Genomic DNA, 16,414 nt, shown 5'->3' with positions numbered 1-16,414 from the left:
CACCCACTTCTCTACCAGGCAACCAGCCTTACATAGATGTAAGGCCATGAGACTAGGTATCTCAAATCTTCTAAGAGCCTAAGTGTCTAGATGGCATGTTGGTTAGCTGAGCTAAATAGTTTAAGGCTCTTTAAGTAATAAAAATAGACACCCATTGACCAACATATGAATAGTTGAATGGTAGTTGAGGAGGGAGTAGATATTGGAGAATATCAAGAATTGCTGTTTTGAAACTTAGATGGTCTTCTTTCTTAAGCTACCCAGAGAGGCATGTCTGAACAAGTCAAGCCCTGAAATATCCCCTTCAAAAACCTTGACACTAAGCTCAGCCTACCTTCCTATCAAATAAGGACTCAAATCTGAGTATATGAATGAGTGGCAGCCCATAATGACTGTAGTCTAGATGGGTAATATTCTGGTTTTCTGCTTCACAACCTGACTACACAATAAGGAATATTATCTGCTTTAAATTCCTCTGTCTGATATATCTGAAGAGTTTTATTAACTTCCTACATATTAAAACAACTACCTAGAGAAGACATTGGGTTTACTTATTTTTTTAGAAAAAAAAAGTCATGTTTTAAATTCCTCTTTGTAATTTAATGAACAATATATGTTATACACATGACAATCTTTGACACTCTTTTTTAAAAATTCAGTATCTTATCTAGTCAAAGCAATTTCAATTCTTTACAAATTATAGAGCATGGAATCTACTTAGAGTTTACTATTAGATCTCATGGAAAGAGTTGGCCAAAATGAAGCTCCCTTTCTCATTCCTCCCGCTCAGTACTGTAGAGAGATACTGGAAACGGAGAGCTTCCCATGGATCTGATGGTGTCAAAATGTTCCCCAGTTAGAGATGTCACACATGTTTTATTCAGCCAGTTAAACTTGGGCATTAGAAACATTATGCTTTAAATCACTATGTACTTTGGGGAAATGCCTTTCAAGATCCAGAAAGAGTAGTAAGCTGGATTCCAAGCAATTGTTTCTCAAAATCGATTTAGGGATGTGCACCTATACTTATTTCCTTCTTCCTTCATTATTTTCCTCTTTAATTTCAGAAAGTTGGAGGCTCGGACACAGGTGTAATGTGTCCATTACTTACTCCTGAGCTGCAAACAGTAATAAAAGAAGGTGGTTCTTGTACGGTGCTCGATCAGCCCATCCCACTCGATAGACTGGCCGTCAGAAGTCTCGACCCAGTCCCCATGTCAGGTATGTCCATTTTCCTCATTCAGTTTTTCTGTTTGCCACCACAGAGTTTTATATTGGCCTTTTTGGTAATGGCACGTAAATTGAGTTTAAGTCTTCATAGTAGAAAACACTGATTCCCTATGCAGCTAGACATCAGTCACTCTCCAAATTAGTTATAGAAAGAGTGTTGGGCTTGGTCTCCAGTGCTTGGATGACCAGCTCTGCCACTTGCTAGCCATGTGAACACAGGCAGGATGTTTAAATCTTCTATGCCACAGATTCCTTTTGGTTAAATAGGGGTAATAATGGCTACAATACTGTGTTGTCATGAGAATTAAATGAAATAATGCCTGTAAGACACTCAGTGAATAATAGCTGTTTTTTGTATTTGTTAGTATTTTATCATTATTAGGTATTATTGCTATTGATAATCAATGGTCCACCACAACACACTATGCAAGCCTAAGATAGTCTTTACAATAGCAATATAGAAATAAATATGCCAGACATAATATGTACACATATATGTGTATGTAAGAATATGCTACGAAAAATGCAGAGTTAGGGCAAACAATTAGAGACAGAGAGGCACCATAGGGCAAAGGCTCTGAGAGGATGAGAGTCCAGGGGTCTCTCTGACCAGTACTGGAAACAGTGCGTGCTGGAAACAGCAAAACAGCAGGATAAGATTCAGCAACAGAAGATGTTTAGGCTCTCAGAACAGAGATTAGGAGTCAGCAAGTTGCTTATCCTTTACTTCACCCCCTGAGAACTTCTGTCTGCTTCCTAGAATTATTTGCACTGGCTAATAAATATCTGAGTAAAGCTGGGGACAGGGCTTCATTCCTTTGGTCTGCTGACTGGGACTGTTGCCTCCCCTTGGCCCCTCAGAGCATTTCATGTGGTCTCTGAGTAGTTCATTGTCACTGCAACAAGTGGTGTCCCATGTGAGGATTGGGAACCAAATGTAAGGTTTGCTACTTTGAGTGCTTCATCATTGCCGTGACACATTTATAGGTCAGAAATATAAATATAAATATATATATATATATACACACATATATATATATATTATTCATTTCAAGCATTTTCTAAGAGTCTATTGAGAACCAGACACTCTGTGGGTGCCCTGAAGTTTAATAAGAAACAGCCCTTTTTCCTGGGGTGCTATAAGAAAAATGACCAGTTAAACCCTGTCAGGAAAGCCCTGGCATTTAAGAGACTTAAAGGACATTTCAGCCTCTTCGGTGCTGGGTAGTGTTCAGGAGAAAGCAGACGGTTGTTCTGCCTTGGGTATGGGTCCCTAGGGGACTAGCTGGAGCTGGCAGGAGGGGATTGCCTTTCTATCCCAAGGGAGGAGCAGAAAAAGAGGGAGCACTACCCATACCCCTCAATTCCCATGCCAGTGGCCAAGCCCAGAGCATCAGTGAGTAGCATAGGAGGATCAAACATACAAAGCAACATTACATAGTGAATGAATGAACAAATTAGTAATAATAATAGTGAACATTTACATTATTATGGTATATAACCAAGTTATATATTTAAATGATTTACATATGTTAATGTGTGGTTATAGACTCTTTTCCCCACTAAGAGGAATCCTGCATCCAGAACCAGAGCCTTCCGTCTCTTCTATTCTTTCTATTGTGCTAAGATTTGCTGACAGTGACCTGGCAGGGCCTAAGGTCTCTTATATCTGATTCTGCTGGGACCAAACAGCATATATACAGGCCAAAGTCTGCTTAAGCCAGAGAGCATGCCTGAAAAGGGGCATGTCAGGGGAGCAAACCTTTGCCAGTGGGTGCATCCCCCAGTCCCCCACCTGATGTGAGCCTCCTCCCTGCTCAGTGCAGTATAGAAGGCAGTATGTCAACCCCAGAAATCACTCCTTTTATTTGCTTACTTTTTCATGGGAGGAAGATGTCATATCAGAGCTCATCCTAGGCCTTGAGTTTTTTCCCTCACTACAGTGGCCATAGTTAGAAGATGGCGGCATGGTAAATGGCTGAGGGAGAAGCTGCCTGAGCCCTGTGGGGGAGCGGAAAGGGATCAGCTTAGTCCTGGGGCTTTGAGAACTGGACTTACAGGAAGCCTGACATCCCTGTATTACCTTGGGAAGTGTATGTTTTTTCTCCTCTATTTCTTTTCCTTTTCCTTTCTTCTTTAAAATAAGAACAATACCTTTTGAAAGCTATTCTTCTGCCATTTTTTTGTTAGTTTTTGATTTGTCACTACCATCTTTGATTCTGTTTTTTTTATATTTTCCTCATTTCTCTGGTCTTTTGAGTGTTCAGAGACAGTGCATGGGGCAGAATAGCAGTGGAGTGAGAAACAGTAAAGGGTGAAGAGACTGAGCTTTGGAGTGACAGAGACCTGGTTTCAAACCCTGGCTCTTTCACCTACTGTGTGACCTTGGAAGAGTTTATCTAAATTTGTTTCCTCATTTGTAAGTGGGAATTGGCTGACCTATCTGATATAGTTGCTGTGTGGTTTAAATCAGTGGTCCCCAACCTTTTTTGGGCCACAGACCGGTTTAATGTCAGAAAATATTTTCACAGACTGGTGGGACCCACCCTTTAGGGTGGGACAGATAAATGTTATCATGTGACCAAGACAAGCGTCAAGAGTGAGACTTAGACCAGGGGTCCCCAAACTACGGCCCGCAGGCCGCATGCGGCCCCCTGAGGCCATTTATCTGGCCCCCCGCCGCACACCCGGAAGGGGCACCTCTTTCATTGGTGGTCAGTGAGAGGAGCATAGTTCCCATTGAAATACTGGTCAGTTTGTTGATTTAAATTTACTTGTTCTCTATTTTAAATATTGTATTTGTTCCCATTTTGTTTTTTTACTTTAAAATAAGATATGTGTAGTGTGCATAGGGATTTGTTCATAGTTTTTTTATAGTCCGGCCCTCCAACGGTCTGAGGGACAATGAACTGGCCCCCTGTGTAAAAAGTTTGGGGACCCCTGACTTAGACGAATGTAACAAAGGGAATCTGGTCATTTTTTAAAAATAAAACATCTTTCAGACTTAAATATAAATAAAATGGAAATAATGTAAGTTATTTATTCTTTCTCTGTGGACCGATACCAAATGGCCCATGGACCAGTACCGGTCCGCGGCCAGGGGGTTGAAGACCACTGGTTTAAATGACACAAACAGATAAAAAACAAAACAAACAAAAAAACAAAAGACAGCACCGTGCCCAGTACAAAGTAAATGCTTAATAAAAGGTTTCAATTATTGTACTCATTATCATTATTTACTGTATTAGAATGTCAGGGGAAAAGAGAGCTATTCCTGACTACATCTTATCTTCTTATTTTATTTTACAAGCCTAACCATACCAGGTCCTTTTGCTTATAAAGCCCCTTGTACCCATATTTCAAACCAAACAAATGAGGGACACTTTCAGTAACTAAGAACTACAGTTACAATTTTTGATGACAGTGGATTCCAAAAGCGAGCCAAGAAAAACAACCTAATCATTCAAGCCTCACTTGCTACAGAGAACTTATAAGGAGAAAAATCAGGGAGTAAAACAAACACAGCCAAATCTTGTTTTCCAGAAAGTCATTTTAATAGGTTTAAGTCCTCTCACCTCAGAAACACTGGACAGAATTTCATGACCTTAACAGACTTTGTTGTGACAGGATTGAGGAATTATGAGGTTTAGACTGTAATGATTTGTGATAGTGGAATAGTTCTAGCAGCTGAGAAAATAAGTCTTGCATTGGCTTCCATTCTGAAGTGAGACCCACCCTGCTTCAATGAGTCTGAGTTAAACCCACAAACTCCAATGAATAGGAAGAATGATGGCGGACAAGCATCAGCTTCCTGATCAGCCAGGGCAAGAGTGCTCTTCTAGAACCTTTCCCACATACTTCCCTTGACCAGAATACACCCTGGTTTGATTTTTTGGTTTCTTTCTAAACATTAATCAACTTTAGAAAGGATGTATAGGTCGTGGAATTTTTTTCTCTGTGTTGTATTAATAATTCAAGGAAGAAGCTTTTAAGAGTTCCTGCTATATAAAAAGGAGTCTGCTCTTCCACTATCTCCTGTCATTTTTTTAAGAGACCAGCTAGGAAATGACAGACTGTTCCTCTTGCCAACACAGAGAGTATGCCAACCTTCATTTCCTCTTTTCTGTTTTGCATTTCACATACTTTGAAGAATGTTCCATTTTATTTGATTCTTCTTTTTATTTATTTGCTTTTGTATGCTGTTTGGTTTTATGTTTTTGCCACATCTTGTTTTGTTTATAATTCTTTTTTTGGCATGGCTCCCTTTAAATACAAAAATAAATAAAACATTTTGAAAAGGAGTGGTGGGGGTCTAAAAAGAAACAGTAATTCCATGGTTTTCCATATTCTGATTATGTGTATTTTACACACGCAAAATCCACCTAACATGTTAAGCTTCTTCCTTGAGGAGGAGTCCGTTCACCATGAAAAGCCCCAGAAGTCGTTAATTAAGGAAGAAAGGGTTTTCATATTTACGTGGGCTCTATGTGGACACAGCAGTGGAGACTTGGGTGTTGAACTCAGACTTCGTTTTGTAATCTACATAAAAGTCCCACCGTCATTAAAAAACAAAGAACTCTAGGCTCTTGGAGAAGAACTGAGACACTTTGGATTTGATATTCAATGATTTGACATTTTGTCTCTGTAATCTTTTTTCTAGTCTTTGGACTGAGAAATGCCTTCCTTATTCAACACGAAAACCGGTATCGACAGTGTATAGCAGCATTCTTATTACAAGCCCCAACGGAACACATCAAAGTACGTGTTTCAATTTTGTTGATTTTGATCCTTCTAACTTGACATTAGGAAAAATCCCACCCCGTTTCTTAAGTAAAGATGAATGGAAAGGTTTGTGGACTTCCTTCAAGTGCTTTGAGAAGGGCAGCTGTTGGGAGGTGGGGAGGGATATGGATGCTATTGTGTATCAGAAACCTCAAGGTGGCAGCGTCCCACACTCACAGAGTTGACACAGCCTCCCTCACTTTCTCCTGCGCCAGAAGCTCCAGCACAACTTCTCAGCTCTAGCTTCTGTATGAAGTGTGGGAAAGACTGCTTTGGATTGCCTGATTGGCTTTTAAAATCCTCCAATCAATTTCCAAAGTCCCAGTAAGCAAATAATGTTAACTTAGGTGAGGGTCCTGCAGTACTGAATCATGTCAAGTCTCCTCTCAACCTTTGAAAATATGTCCGTTTTGACAGCGATGGAGTTGAAACCAGCTGCCTGACTCTGGATTCTCCATCTTAGTTAGAAGTTTCCAGTTTTGCCTTTCTTCTGGTCAGCTTCCATCCTAGCAACAGGGTGACCAGACAATAAATACAATATTGCATTCTTCTTAAGGACTCAGTTTCCTAGGTCATCTCTCTGTTTGTTTTTCAAATTACACCATTAAGAATTTATTTCCACACAAAACAGAAATTCAGTGTTCAAACTATTTATATGCTAATTAGTCATCATTGATTATTATGGTCCCTTGATTACTCATGACTATCCCACTCTCATAGAATACTCATTTAATACATTTGCATTTTTATACAGAGATATTGATGATGTATTAGATGTAAGAAAGTGGAAACCATATGCAAATGTTTCATTAGTCCTCAGTTTTAAAGAGCAAGTCCATAAATCCAAAGGAAAATAGGAATCCAAGTGTGGAAAATTATCAGGTTAACATTCTTCTGTCTCTCTCCACTTATATGTGTGTATATGTATGTATGTATATATGTGTGTGTATACATATATGTATTTGTGTGATTCTTTTTCAGAAAACATGGATGACACAAATAACAGCAGCAATCTCTTGCTTCACCAGGAGTCAGAAAACCAAGAAAATACCTTTATTCACATCACCTGGAGAATCCTCTAAAATTTAGGGACCCAAAAATAAAACAACCTTTTTAGAAATGTGGGATTAAGGTATTATTTCAAACTCTTCTGTTAAAACTTAGTGTTGAGCTAGAAGGAAATGTGCCTTTTAAAGGAGTTCCCAAATTTGAGACTTTAAGCTAAGAACATCTTCAGTACAGTGATGACTGCAACAAATTTGAACTCTGAGGAATTTCTTATCAAGTGTATACTGATATCCAAACTCCCTTAAAATGTTTCGGTCAGCCTTACAAGAGGTGCAAGTGACGTATGGTGCTGTTATAATTTGTAAAGGGTGAGGAAAAGGACGTTTGTGTCCAGTATAAATTCCAGTGTCTTACTTTGTGTATGTCTGTAATGCAAACAACTTTCCTACATGACTTGTAAATCAGTCTTCCTGCTTTCTAGTCCTACCTTATGCACAGTGGTAATTCTTTTGATACAAAGCCTGATTGCTCTTTTAATATCGTAGCAATAAATAAGGTCTACATTTTAATAGCAGTTTTTAAATTCCTGTTCTCCAAAAGTTTACTTGTCTCAGATATTTCATAATACTCTAACTTGGAGATATAAAACCCCCAAAACTAAATTCCATTTTTACAAAAGAAAAAGCAAATATCTGTTCCAGTTTCACAAGTTAACACTTTTACATGATAACTTTTCTTAGGAATAGGAAAATATCTTTCTCTAAACCTCACTTTTTGAAGAATAATGGAGTTTTTCCTAAAAGTATTTTCTGATTTTGAGCAGAAGAGGGTTGTATATGTTTTATCACAATATAGCCACTTAATTTTACAGGACTTGAAATTTCATTAGAATTTTTATTAAGAAAGGCAACTTAAATTATTATACTGTATTATCATGGTAGAATATTATTAACTATATTGAAGGAACTAGGTCTTATTGTCAGAGTATATCAAGTGGAAATCCACAAATTTCAATTTCAGCCATAGTGTCTTGTGCAATTTCCAAAATGGAAGTAGTATATTTAACTTGTGCTGCAAGACAAACAATACCTTGACCGATCTCTTTACGTTGGGAGAGTGGGAGAGAGGATGATGCTTAGGGAAGTCGTGTGTACAGTTAATTCTCTGAGGAAAACACAACCTCAACCTGAAAACCAGGCGGTTCAGACAAGTGGAGGACAAAGGCTCCCGTGCAAAGGCCAAGCGCTATTGCAATGGAGGGCCACAGTCTCTGGGTAATAATGTCAGGTATTTGTAGGAGTAAGTGAAAAGAAGATCTGGAAAGCAATAATATTATTCAAGGCTGAAAATAAATGAGAAAAAAAAAGACAAAAGGGATAATAGATTTCAAGTGAATTCCTGGAGATCGGACCTGGATGAGATTAAAGAAATTTATGTTCAGGAGAAGACAATATACACTTATGCAAGAGAAGACTTAGGAAAAAGACTTATGGCCACAAATCACACATAGATGCACACATACATATATACATATTAGAAAGAGAAATGATTACCTTGCAGGGTTTGGATTTTTAGATAAAAGCCAATTTGAGGAGGACAATGGACTAGGACTAGGCAATCTCTCAAGATTCCTTTAGTACCATGAGTCCAGTAACCATATAAGTATAAAGGACTAGTTTCTCCCTAAAATGTCATTACTGGAGAGAAGGACTAACTAAATAAACATCAAGAATATAAAATAGCTTTAAGAATATGTTATATACAAAGAAATACTATCATTTCCATTGAAATACTAGTCACAATTGCCAAGATGTGGAAAAACCTTAATATCTACTGAATAATGAATAAAGAAAATACGGTATATATGTACAGAATGGAATACTATTCAGCCTTTTAAAACAAGGAAAGCCTGCAATATGCAACAATGTAGATGAAACTTGAGGACATTATGCTATGTGAAATAAGCCAGTCACAGGAAGACAAATACTGTATGAGTTCACTTATATGAGGTATCTAAAAATCATCAAATCATAGAATCGAAGTGTGAAATGGTAGTTGCCAGTGACATGAAGAGAGAGAGAAATGGGCAGTTTCTAATCAACAGGCATAGTTTCAGTTAAGCAAGATGTGTAAGCTCTAGAGATCTTCTGTACACTTAAAAAGATGTCATGAGGGTAAGATCTCATTTTCTTATCACAGTAAAATAAAATTTTAAAAAGGAATATGTGATATACTTAAATGGGAATACTATATAGCTCACAATAAAACATGTCTAATATGTAATATATTAAATGCTTGAGGATATACACAGTAAACTCTTTACAGGGAAGCATATTAAAGTAAAATGAAGAAAAAATTTTGAAACTTTGGTTCAAAATGAAAAAACCATGGTACACTGAGCCTTCGTAAGGGTATCTTTAAATGGTCACCTGGGTATTAAATATACAATGAAGAAGTAATTAATTTAATATTGTTTAATATTCCTTTTTAGTTTTGTTAATTCTTCACAATAATGAATGGAATGAAAAGTGAATGTCTCAAGCAAAATACCATTACTAATTTCTCTTGAAACTCTAAACTTAATTACTATTCTAAGTTGAACAATAAAGCATACACCTACTGTCTATATTCAAGTGCAAAGTTCTAACATTCTGTAATAAATTAATGCAAAATGGTTAATATCTTACTCTCTTTAATAATTTGTAGTCACAGAACACATTTACTAGAAAGAAAAGGTTTTTAATATCTTTAACATATTAAAAAAACAAAAGCAACGATTCAATAGGATCCTTCCATTGATCTTTATACAGATTTAAATGCTGTCATGTACTTGATCAGTTACATTTACAATCAGTAACCTTCCAATCACTGAGTTTAGAAATTACACTATTTACTGAGCTAAACTCTCACAAAATAAGGCACAACAACATGATCACAAGTAGTAAACACAATACAAACAATGAATCCAAAAACCAAACAAGAAAATATTCATGCAAAAGTATCTACAGAAGATATGAATATGTGATCCAGTTCAAAGAAGTACTGAATGTCACATACATAACTGTGTCATGTTACAATAAATTCATTACTGCTACACTGGAAGAACTTAGCTATTTCCAACTCTATTTTATACAATTTTACATAAATTTAGTAAGTTTATGCACAATATTCACATCTGCAACAATAAATTGGTTGTTAAAATTCAGGCAAAGGGCAATTAAGACACACTAATGTGTGGCACATTATAATTACAGAATACCATTCACCACGCTCATGTCTAGGAATACTTAGTTGACGGCACATTTAAATCTTATAGATCAAGTCATCCATGGTTTTTTAGCCAAAGTGCATTAAAAAAACTCCTATTAGTCGAATAGGTCATGAATATCAAAATATATGATCATAATTTGCTCTCCACTTAAAAGCTAAACATTTTTATGCAAATGCAAAGTTTAAAAAAAAGGGGGGATTTAAAGTTCTCAAAACTATAAAATAATCATAAAGCCTTTTTAAGAGAGATGAGAAACTAACAAATTTGGCAGTTACTATTTAACATTACTGTGAGGAAAGGATTAAACTAGCTAATTCCAGATTAAGAGGTAGTTGAATAAAATGTTATTTTGTACACTGCTTTTTGAGGTTTTTGCGTTTGTTTCCCTTTTTTCTTCAAAATGAACAAATCCCATACTAGCAGCTTTGTCTTCTTCCTATTAAATCAATTCCATAGCTATAGTTTACTCTACACTAACCCAGCAAGACTTGATTTTAGCTCACATTTCTGTGCTGGGGTTTGGAACTTACTAACACGTGATGCTAACATGCTTGGCATTAGAGCCGAGAGCTGGACTCCACACATATTCTGACAAACAGTACCAGCAGACATCTAAATTGTAGAGCCAATAAGGACTCAGAAGACAACTTTTTTAATTAAAAGAAAAAGAAAACACTTTAATCACTTTAATTTGTTTCCAAACACCTTAAATTGGCGAGAGTGAATAAAAACATTAGATTTCATTTCTAATATTATTATTACAATAGCCTATGATAAATTATTCAGGACCTATGAAATGAGATTAGCTACATGAAAACTAGAAAATCACTCAGACTCTTACAGTTTTGCTGTCCCCATAATTTCGTGTGTGTGTGTGTGTGTGTGTGTGTGTGTGTGTGTGTGTGAATATGTGGGTAGGGGCGTGAGGGAAAGGCTTTCAGTATACCCAATTAGGAGATGAAGTGAACAAACATTCTAATCCAGAAGACTTCTTGTGTAGTTTTATTATCTTGTGTAGTTTTATTATCTAGAAGAATAAACAGTGGTGCTGTGAATTTTTTCAACACATTATGTAAAAGATAAAGACTATCTGAAAGGATTTATAAGCATATGAAAATACATAATTTTAGCTCAATTTATAATATCCAAGTGTTATTTTTAATAAAGAGCCATCGTATTTCTTCATTACATATGCTCAAGGTTATATGTTTATCCAAGTCCAGAGCTTCAATCAGGGTCCTTAATAGCTACTGACAACAGGGTTTATTTAAATAATTTTTTAATGATTAAATGAATATGTGGCAATCTCTTTGAGTTTATATATAGTGTAGGTATAGCATAACATGATAATTTCATTTCAGTATGGTAGCTAAAAGCAAGTGTATATTATAAACTATTTATTATAAATGAAAATATTAATTCCCATCCTTTCCTGCTATTACTACCAAATAACTGCACTGAACAAATATATGACTTTACTTCTCTAGAAAGAGCAATAAATCAATATTAATGACTTTGCTCTTCACACATTTTCTAATTTTCCAAATTAACAAGACTATGAGAATTTAAAATTCAATTCCATTGTTCAGCATACAAATAAGCTAATTTTTAATTATCCTTAATTAGCCACTCTGTTTCATTTCTGATTGCAACTTTGGGATTCCTAAATACATTTGTTTCTAGTGAAACACTATTCTCTAGCTATTACTTAAAGGTAATTTCAAAGCATTATTTTTGCAAAGTAGAAAGGATTTACCAGATAGTATGGAATCCAAACTCAGAACCATTTTAAACTTAAGTTCACAATTTAAAAAAATTCTTCCCTATTAGGTAAGAAGAAAATACAAAGTAGAATATTTAATGTCCCTTTACCATTTTGCATTTAAAAAAATTCTTCCCTACTAGGCAAGAAGAAAATACAAAGTAGCACATTCAATGTCCCCTTTACCATTTTGCATTTTGTTTTCACAGATAAGACTATAGCAACATCAGTTACTGGCTTTAAGAGGCAGAAATAAAATAATCACAGTAAAGCTAAGCTTTATGCTTGGGAAAGTTAGACCAAATAAGGGTAAAAAGCAGATTCACTGAAAAGTGAACTCATGCCTGAAGATGCTAGAGAGACAAATGAGGGCTAGTCTGAAGGCGGCCTCAGAAGACCTCCCACAGATGGAAAACTGAGAATAGGACCATTAGATAATTTCTGTGATTCATCTTCCAAATAAGAGTGTGGGTGGGAAGTTTTGTAGAATTCTGAATGGAAAGTAATTTAGAGTTTAAAAATGAGAATGAAAAAGAAAAAGAAAGATTAACCCTAATATTTAAAATACTACCCCAGGATAATCATAAAGTGAGCAAATTGATTTTATAGAGGTTTTCATAAAATCCACCAAAGAGAATCTATCAATATTATTAAAACAAAAACAATTTTGAATTCATGGTTAATACATATTTTAACATAAAATAAGTTTAGAATACTTGACCAGTAAATATAGAACATAACAATATAACTAAGTATGGAGATATATATATATCTAATAAAAACAGAATCAGAAAGTTTTATAGTTCTGGGCATGACTTCACAAAGAGAATATTTAACATATTTAATGTGTTATTGTGCAACATATATAATGTGATATCATACATGTACATTTCTGTACACTAAATTTGGGAGAAAGAAGTTATGAAAGTATACTTATATCATTTGTGAACAATGAAATTATACTTAAAAAAATACATTGCTATTTTCTGTCCAAAGTTTATTTACTTTTCACTGGCTAATTCTAAACTTGGCATGAAAGCTGTCCAGGGGTTCAATGGAAAAAAGTAATGAAAGATGAGCCCAAGCCTCACAAAAATAGAAGAGTTTTATTTGATATTGATAGCATTCCAAAATATATGAATTCTAATTTGGTTTAGTATTGCAACCACTGTCCAAATCAAATATTAGTCCAAGACCTCTATTAAGTACATTTATTAAAAGTCTAATGTTACTGTAATATGACTCTGAAGTTGTGATAACCCATTATCCCTGCAAGTCATTGAAACACGTATCACAGACACGAACAGGCTTCTTGGAAGAAGGAGTTAAGGCATTTTTGGCTGAACACTCAGCACAGAAGATATTTCCACAATGTCTGCAGTGATGCTGTAGATGACAAAAATGAAACAGTATCAAGCACAGAAACTACCTCAAAGCATTATAAGACTACTACTGCAAACTGCACTAGGAAGGTATTAACTTTTGAGTGATTGGTGTATTATTTAATAATTATGTCAATTTAATCCCTTAAATTGAATGCTTCCTATTTATCAGATAGTATGCTAAACATTTTTTTTTTCATTTTTCCGAAGCTGGAAACGGGGAGGCAGTCAGACAGACTCCCGCATGCGCCAGACCGGGATTCACCCGGCATGACCACCAGGGGGCGATGCTTTGCCCCTCTGGGGCATCGCTCTGTTTCATCCAGAGCCATTCTAGCGCCTGAGGCAGAGGCCACAGAGCCATCCCCAGCGCCCGGGCCATCTTTGCTCCAATGGAACCTTGGCTGAGGGAGGGGAAGAGAGAGACAGAGAGGAAGGAGAGGGGGAGGGGTGGAGAAGCAGATGGGCGCTTCTCCTGTGTGCCCTGGCTGGGAATCGAACCCAGGACTCCTGCAAGCCGGGCTGATGCTCTACCACTGAGCCAACCGGCCAGGGCCAGTATGCTAAACATTTTATATGGATTTTATCGTGAAATTCTCAAAAGAAACAGGAAGCTTTACAAAGTGTTAATAAAGCAACTCTATCAGGTGACTATTACTACTTGCCAAATGTTTCAGGCATTTCTTTAATAGGAATATAAACTTGAAACATCACATGATGGTATTACTTAGAATAAATTTTTTTCTCTGCTTTTTCTTCCTTTAAAAGAACTCAGTGATGACTAAAACATATGGGTTTAATATTGGTGCACTGATTCAGAAAATGATGATTCCAGAGAGTAACTCAGAAGGCAAAGACTACATTTAAAAATAAAAATAAAACACAAATGCTAACCAGAAACTCAAATGCATGAAATTTAACAATTCTGTGTAGTTGTAAATTAACCAAAAAACCTGAACTTTAATCTGTCAAAATTAATTTTGATAGTTAAAACATCAATTGTCACTGAGAATAAAACCCAGCAGTATGAACAAAACCACTCACCCGCCTCACTGTGACTGAGAAGCTTTTCCCACACGCCATACAGTTCTGCACTTCATTATCTTCGGCCCACTTTCTATTCAATGCTTGCGTATGTTTGATCTATTAAAAGCCAAGTTTAATACATTTTAATATTCAGTTTTTAGGAGAATGATGGATACTTTCTAATTTGGTACCGGAGTTTTAAAAAAAAATTGACTATATGCACTATGGAATAAAATTTTAAAAATCAGAAATACTTTGATCAACTTGCATTGTCAAAACTTGGAAGGAAGGAAGGAAGGAAGGAGGGAGGGAAAAATCAAATTTTATTCTCTAACTTTTGGTGATTTCCCACCAGCACATACTCAGATCACTTCTTCAGCACATAGCAACTCATTCATCTATTCCTTGGTGCTCTTGAATTTTCCCAGTACTGACCATTCATGAATGACATGGCTCTCTAACCATACCCAGGATCTCTCAGATCAGTTCTCTCTCTCATATTTAATTACCCTTAACACCCATAATACTGTCTCTTACACAGTAGCCTCTCAAAAGTATTTATTAAATATATGAGTTTTTTTTAAGGTTGAAAATCTGCTTTTCACTAAGAGGAAAAAGCCAGACAAGACGCTGGCACCCCCTGCACTGACTCACTTGCAGGGACTGGTTCTCCCTGCCCAGCTCCTGCACCGCCGCCGTTGTGTTATCCAGCTTCCTCTGCACCTCTAGGACTTTGCTTTGAAGCTTTTCTATTTCAGCTTCTCCTTTAAGACATCTAGAATAGATTGAAGAAGGGTAATTAATTTTTAAGAACTCAAACTCCCTTCTAGAACAGATAATGAGTTACTTTAGTAACTTTAAATAGACTACATTAATTTTAATAATCTGATTGTTTTAAGAATAAGTTTTTCAATGGCTACTTAAATTCCTGCATAAAGTATGCATTTTTCTCAAGATTCCTCTTCTATTTTAAAAATGTGGACTAGGACAATCATTTTATCACTTAGCATGAAAACACACTAATTTTACTAGACATCCATCACCTTTCTAGTAGTGCTCTCCTTTCATCTTGGTTATTCTGAACTGTTGCTTCTAGCACTGCGATTTCGCCCCGCAAGTCATCTGTCTGCTTCTCAAGCTCACTGGCTCTCCGCTGGCTGGACTGCCACTCCTTCTTCACCGTGCCCAAGTTCTCACTGAGCGCTGTCATCTGCATCGTGAGCCTGGCTTCATTTTCTTCACGCTTCTTCAGTCCTACTTCTTTGTCTTTTATTTCAGAATGCTGAGAAAACAAAAAATAATGAGGAAAAACCAATTATAAAAACAATGCAAAATAAATTTAAGTTAGCTATTGAATTTAAAACATTGGCAACATAAATAATATTACTTCTTCGAGAAAGCAGGCAGGAGAATATATTTCCTTATACACTAATAAGATTGATTCCACAAACACCCGTGTGATCTGAATTGGCTCCAAGGCTGTAATGCTGAAATGGTGGTCAGCAAGCCTCTGGCAAGACAAAGCTAGAGGGGTGCAATCCAGATTTTCCTTTTTCCCACCAGAGCAGGGGAAGAATGCAGAGCTAGGGACGGCCACGTGCCCTGCAGACGGAGCTGGCATTTTCTTATGTCTCAAATTCCACGTAAATCTTTGTCTCCATTAACCTGCCAAAACCCAGTACAAACCCTCCAAATCACTGTAATTTTGAAATTGCAATTCTTCAACTAAAACATTCAGTGGTCAAGTTACCTGAGGATATTTGGACTTAATTCAACAAAGGAAAGCCAGATGCTTCACATTTGGCATGCACAATTTAGGGAAGGAAAAGTAGACTTTGGTTGTTAGGATTTTAAATGGAGGTTTACATTCCCCTTTATCAACATGCACTTTGACTAAACAAATGCCTTGAACATGATTAGCATTCATGCTGTTTACCTTACTCTAGAGTTGTG

At 36.4% G+C, this 16,414-nt stretch overlaps 2 protein-coding genes across 3 annotated transcripts in view; one reads left to right on the top strand and one right to left on the bottom strand.

Moving 5' to 3' along the window:
• The window catches only part of PLEKHG7 (pleckstrin homology and RhoGEF domain containing G7), a 42,928-nt gene extending 35,541 nt beyond the window's left edge, over positions 1 to 7,387 (top strand). Inside the window, exons 13-15 of the mRNA XM_066254787.1 lie at positions 1,068 to 1,221; positions 5,891 to 5,988; positions 6,994 to 7,387. Of these exons, the coding sequence (XP_066110884.1) occupies positions 1,068 to 1,221; positions 5,891 to 5,988; positions 6,994 to 7,101 (360 nt within the window). The 3' untranslated portion in view covers positions 7,102 to 7,387. The remainder of the gene's footprint in view (positions 1 to 1,067; positions 1,222 to 5,890; positions 5,989 to 6,993) is intronic.
• A 4,646-nt stretch (positions 7,388 to 12,033) lies between these two features.
• EEA1 (early endosome antigen 1) overlaps positions 12,034 to 16,414 on the bottom strand; it is a 137,881-nt gene continuing 133,500 nt past the window's right edge. For both annotated transcript variants that reach the window (XM_066257761.1, XM_066257760.1), the window contains exons 26-29: positions 15,505 to 15,743; positions 15,116 to 15,236; positions 14,480 to 14,578; positions 12,034 to 13,439 (exon numbers count right to left, since the gene is read on the bottom strand). In XM_066257761.1, the coding sequence (XP_066113858.1) occupies positions 13,317 to 13,439; positions 14,480 to 14,578; positions 15,116 to 15,236; positions 15,505 to 15,743 (582 nt within the window). In that variant the 3' untranslated portion in view covers positions 12,034 to 13,316. The remainder of the gene's footprint in view (positions 13,440 to 14,479; positions 14,579 to 15,115; positions 15,237 to 15,504; positions 15,744 to 16,414) is intronic.

The sequence above is a fragment of the Saccopteryx bilineata genome, chromosome 2 (assembly GCF_036850765.1).
Source record: "Saccopteryx bilineata isolate mSacBil1 chromosome 2, mSacBil1_pri_phased_curated, whole genome shotgun sequence".
Classification (NCBI taxonomy): domain Eukaryota; kingdom Metazoa; phylum Chordata; class Mammalia; order Chiroptera; family Emballonuridae; genus Saccopteryx; species Saccopteryx bilineata.
The sequence above is the reverse complement of the archived record's forward strand: the minus strand, read 5'-3'. Positions and strand labels throughout refer to the sequence as shown.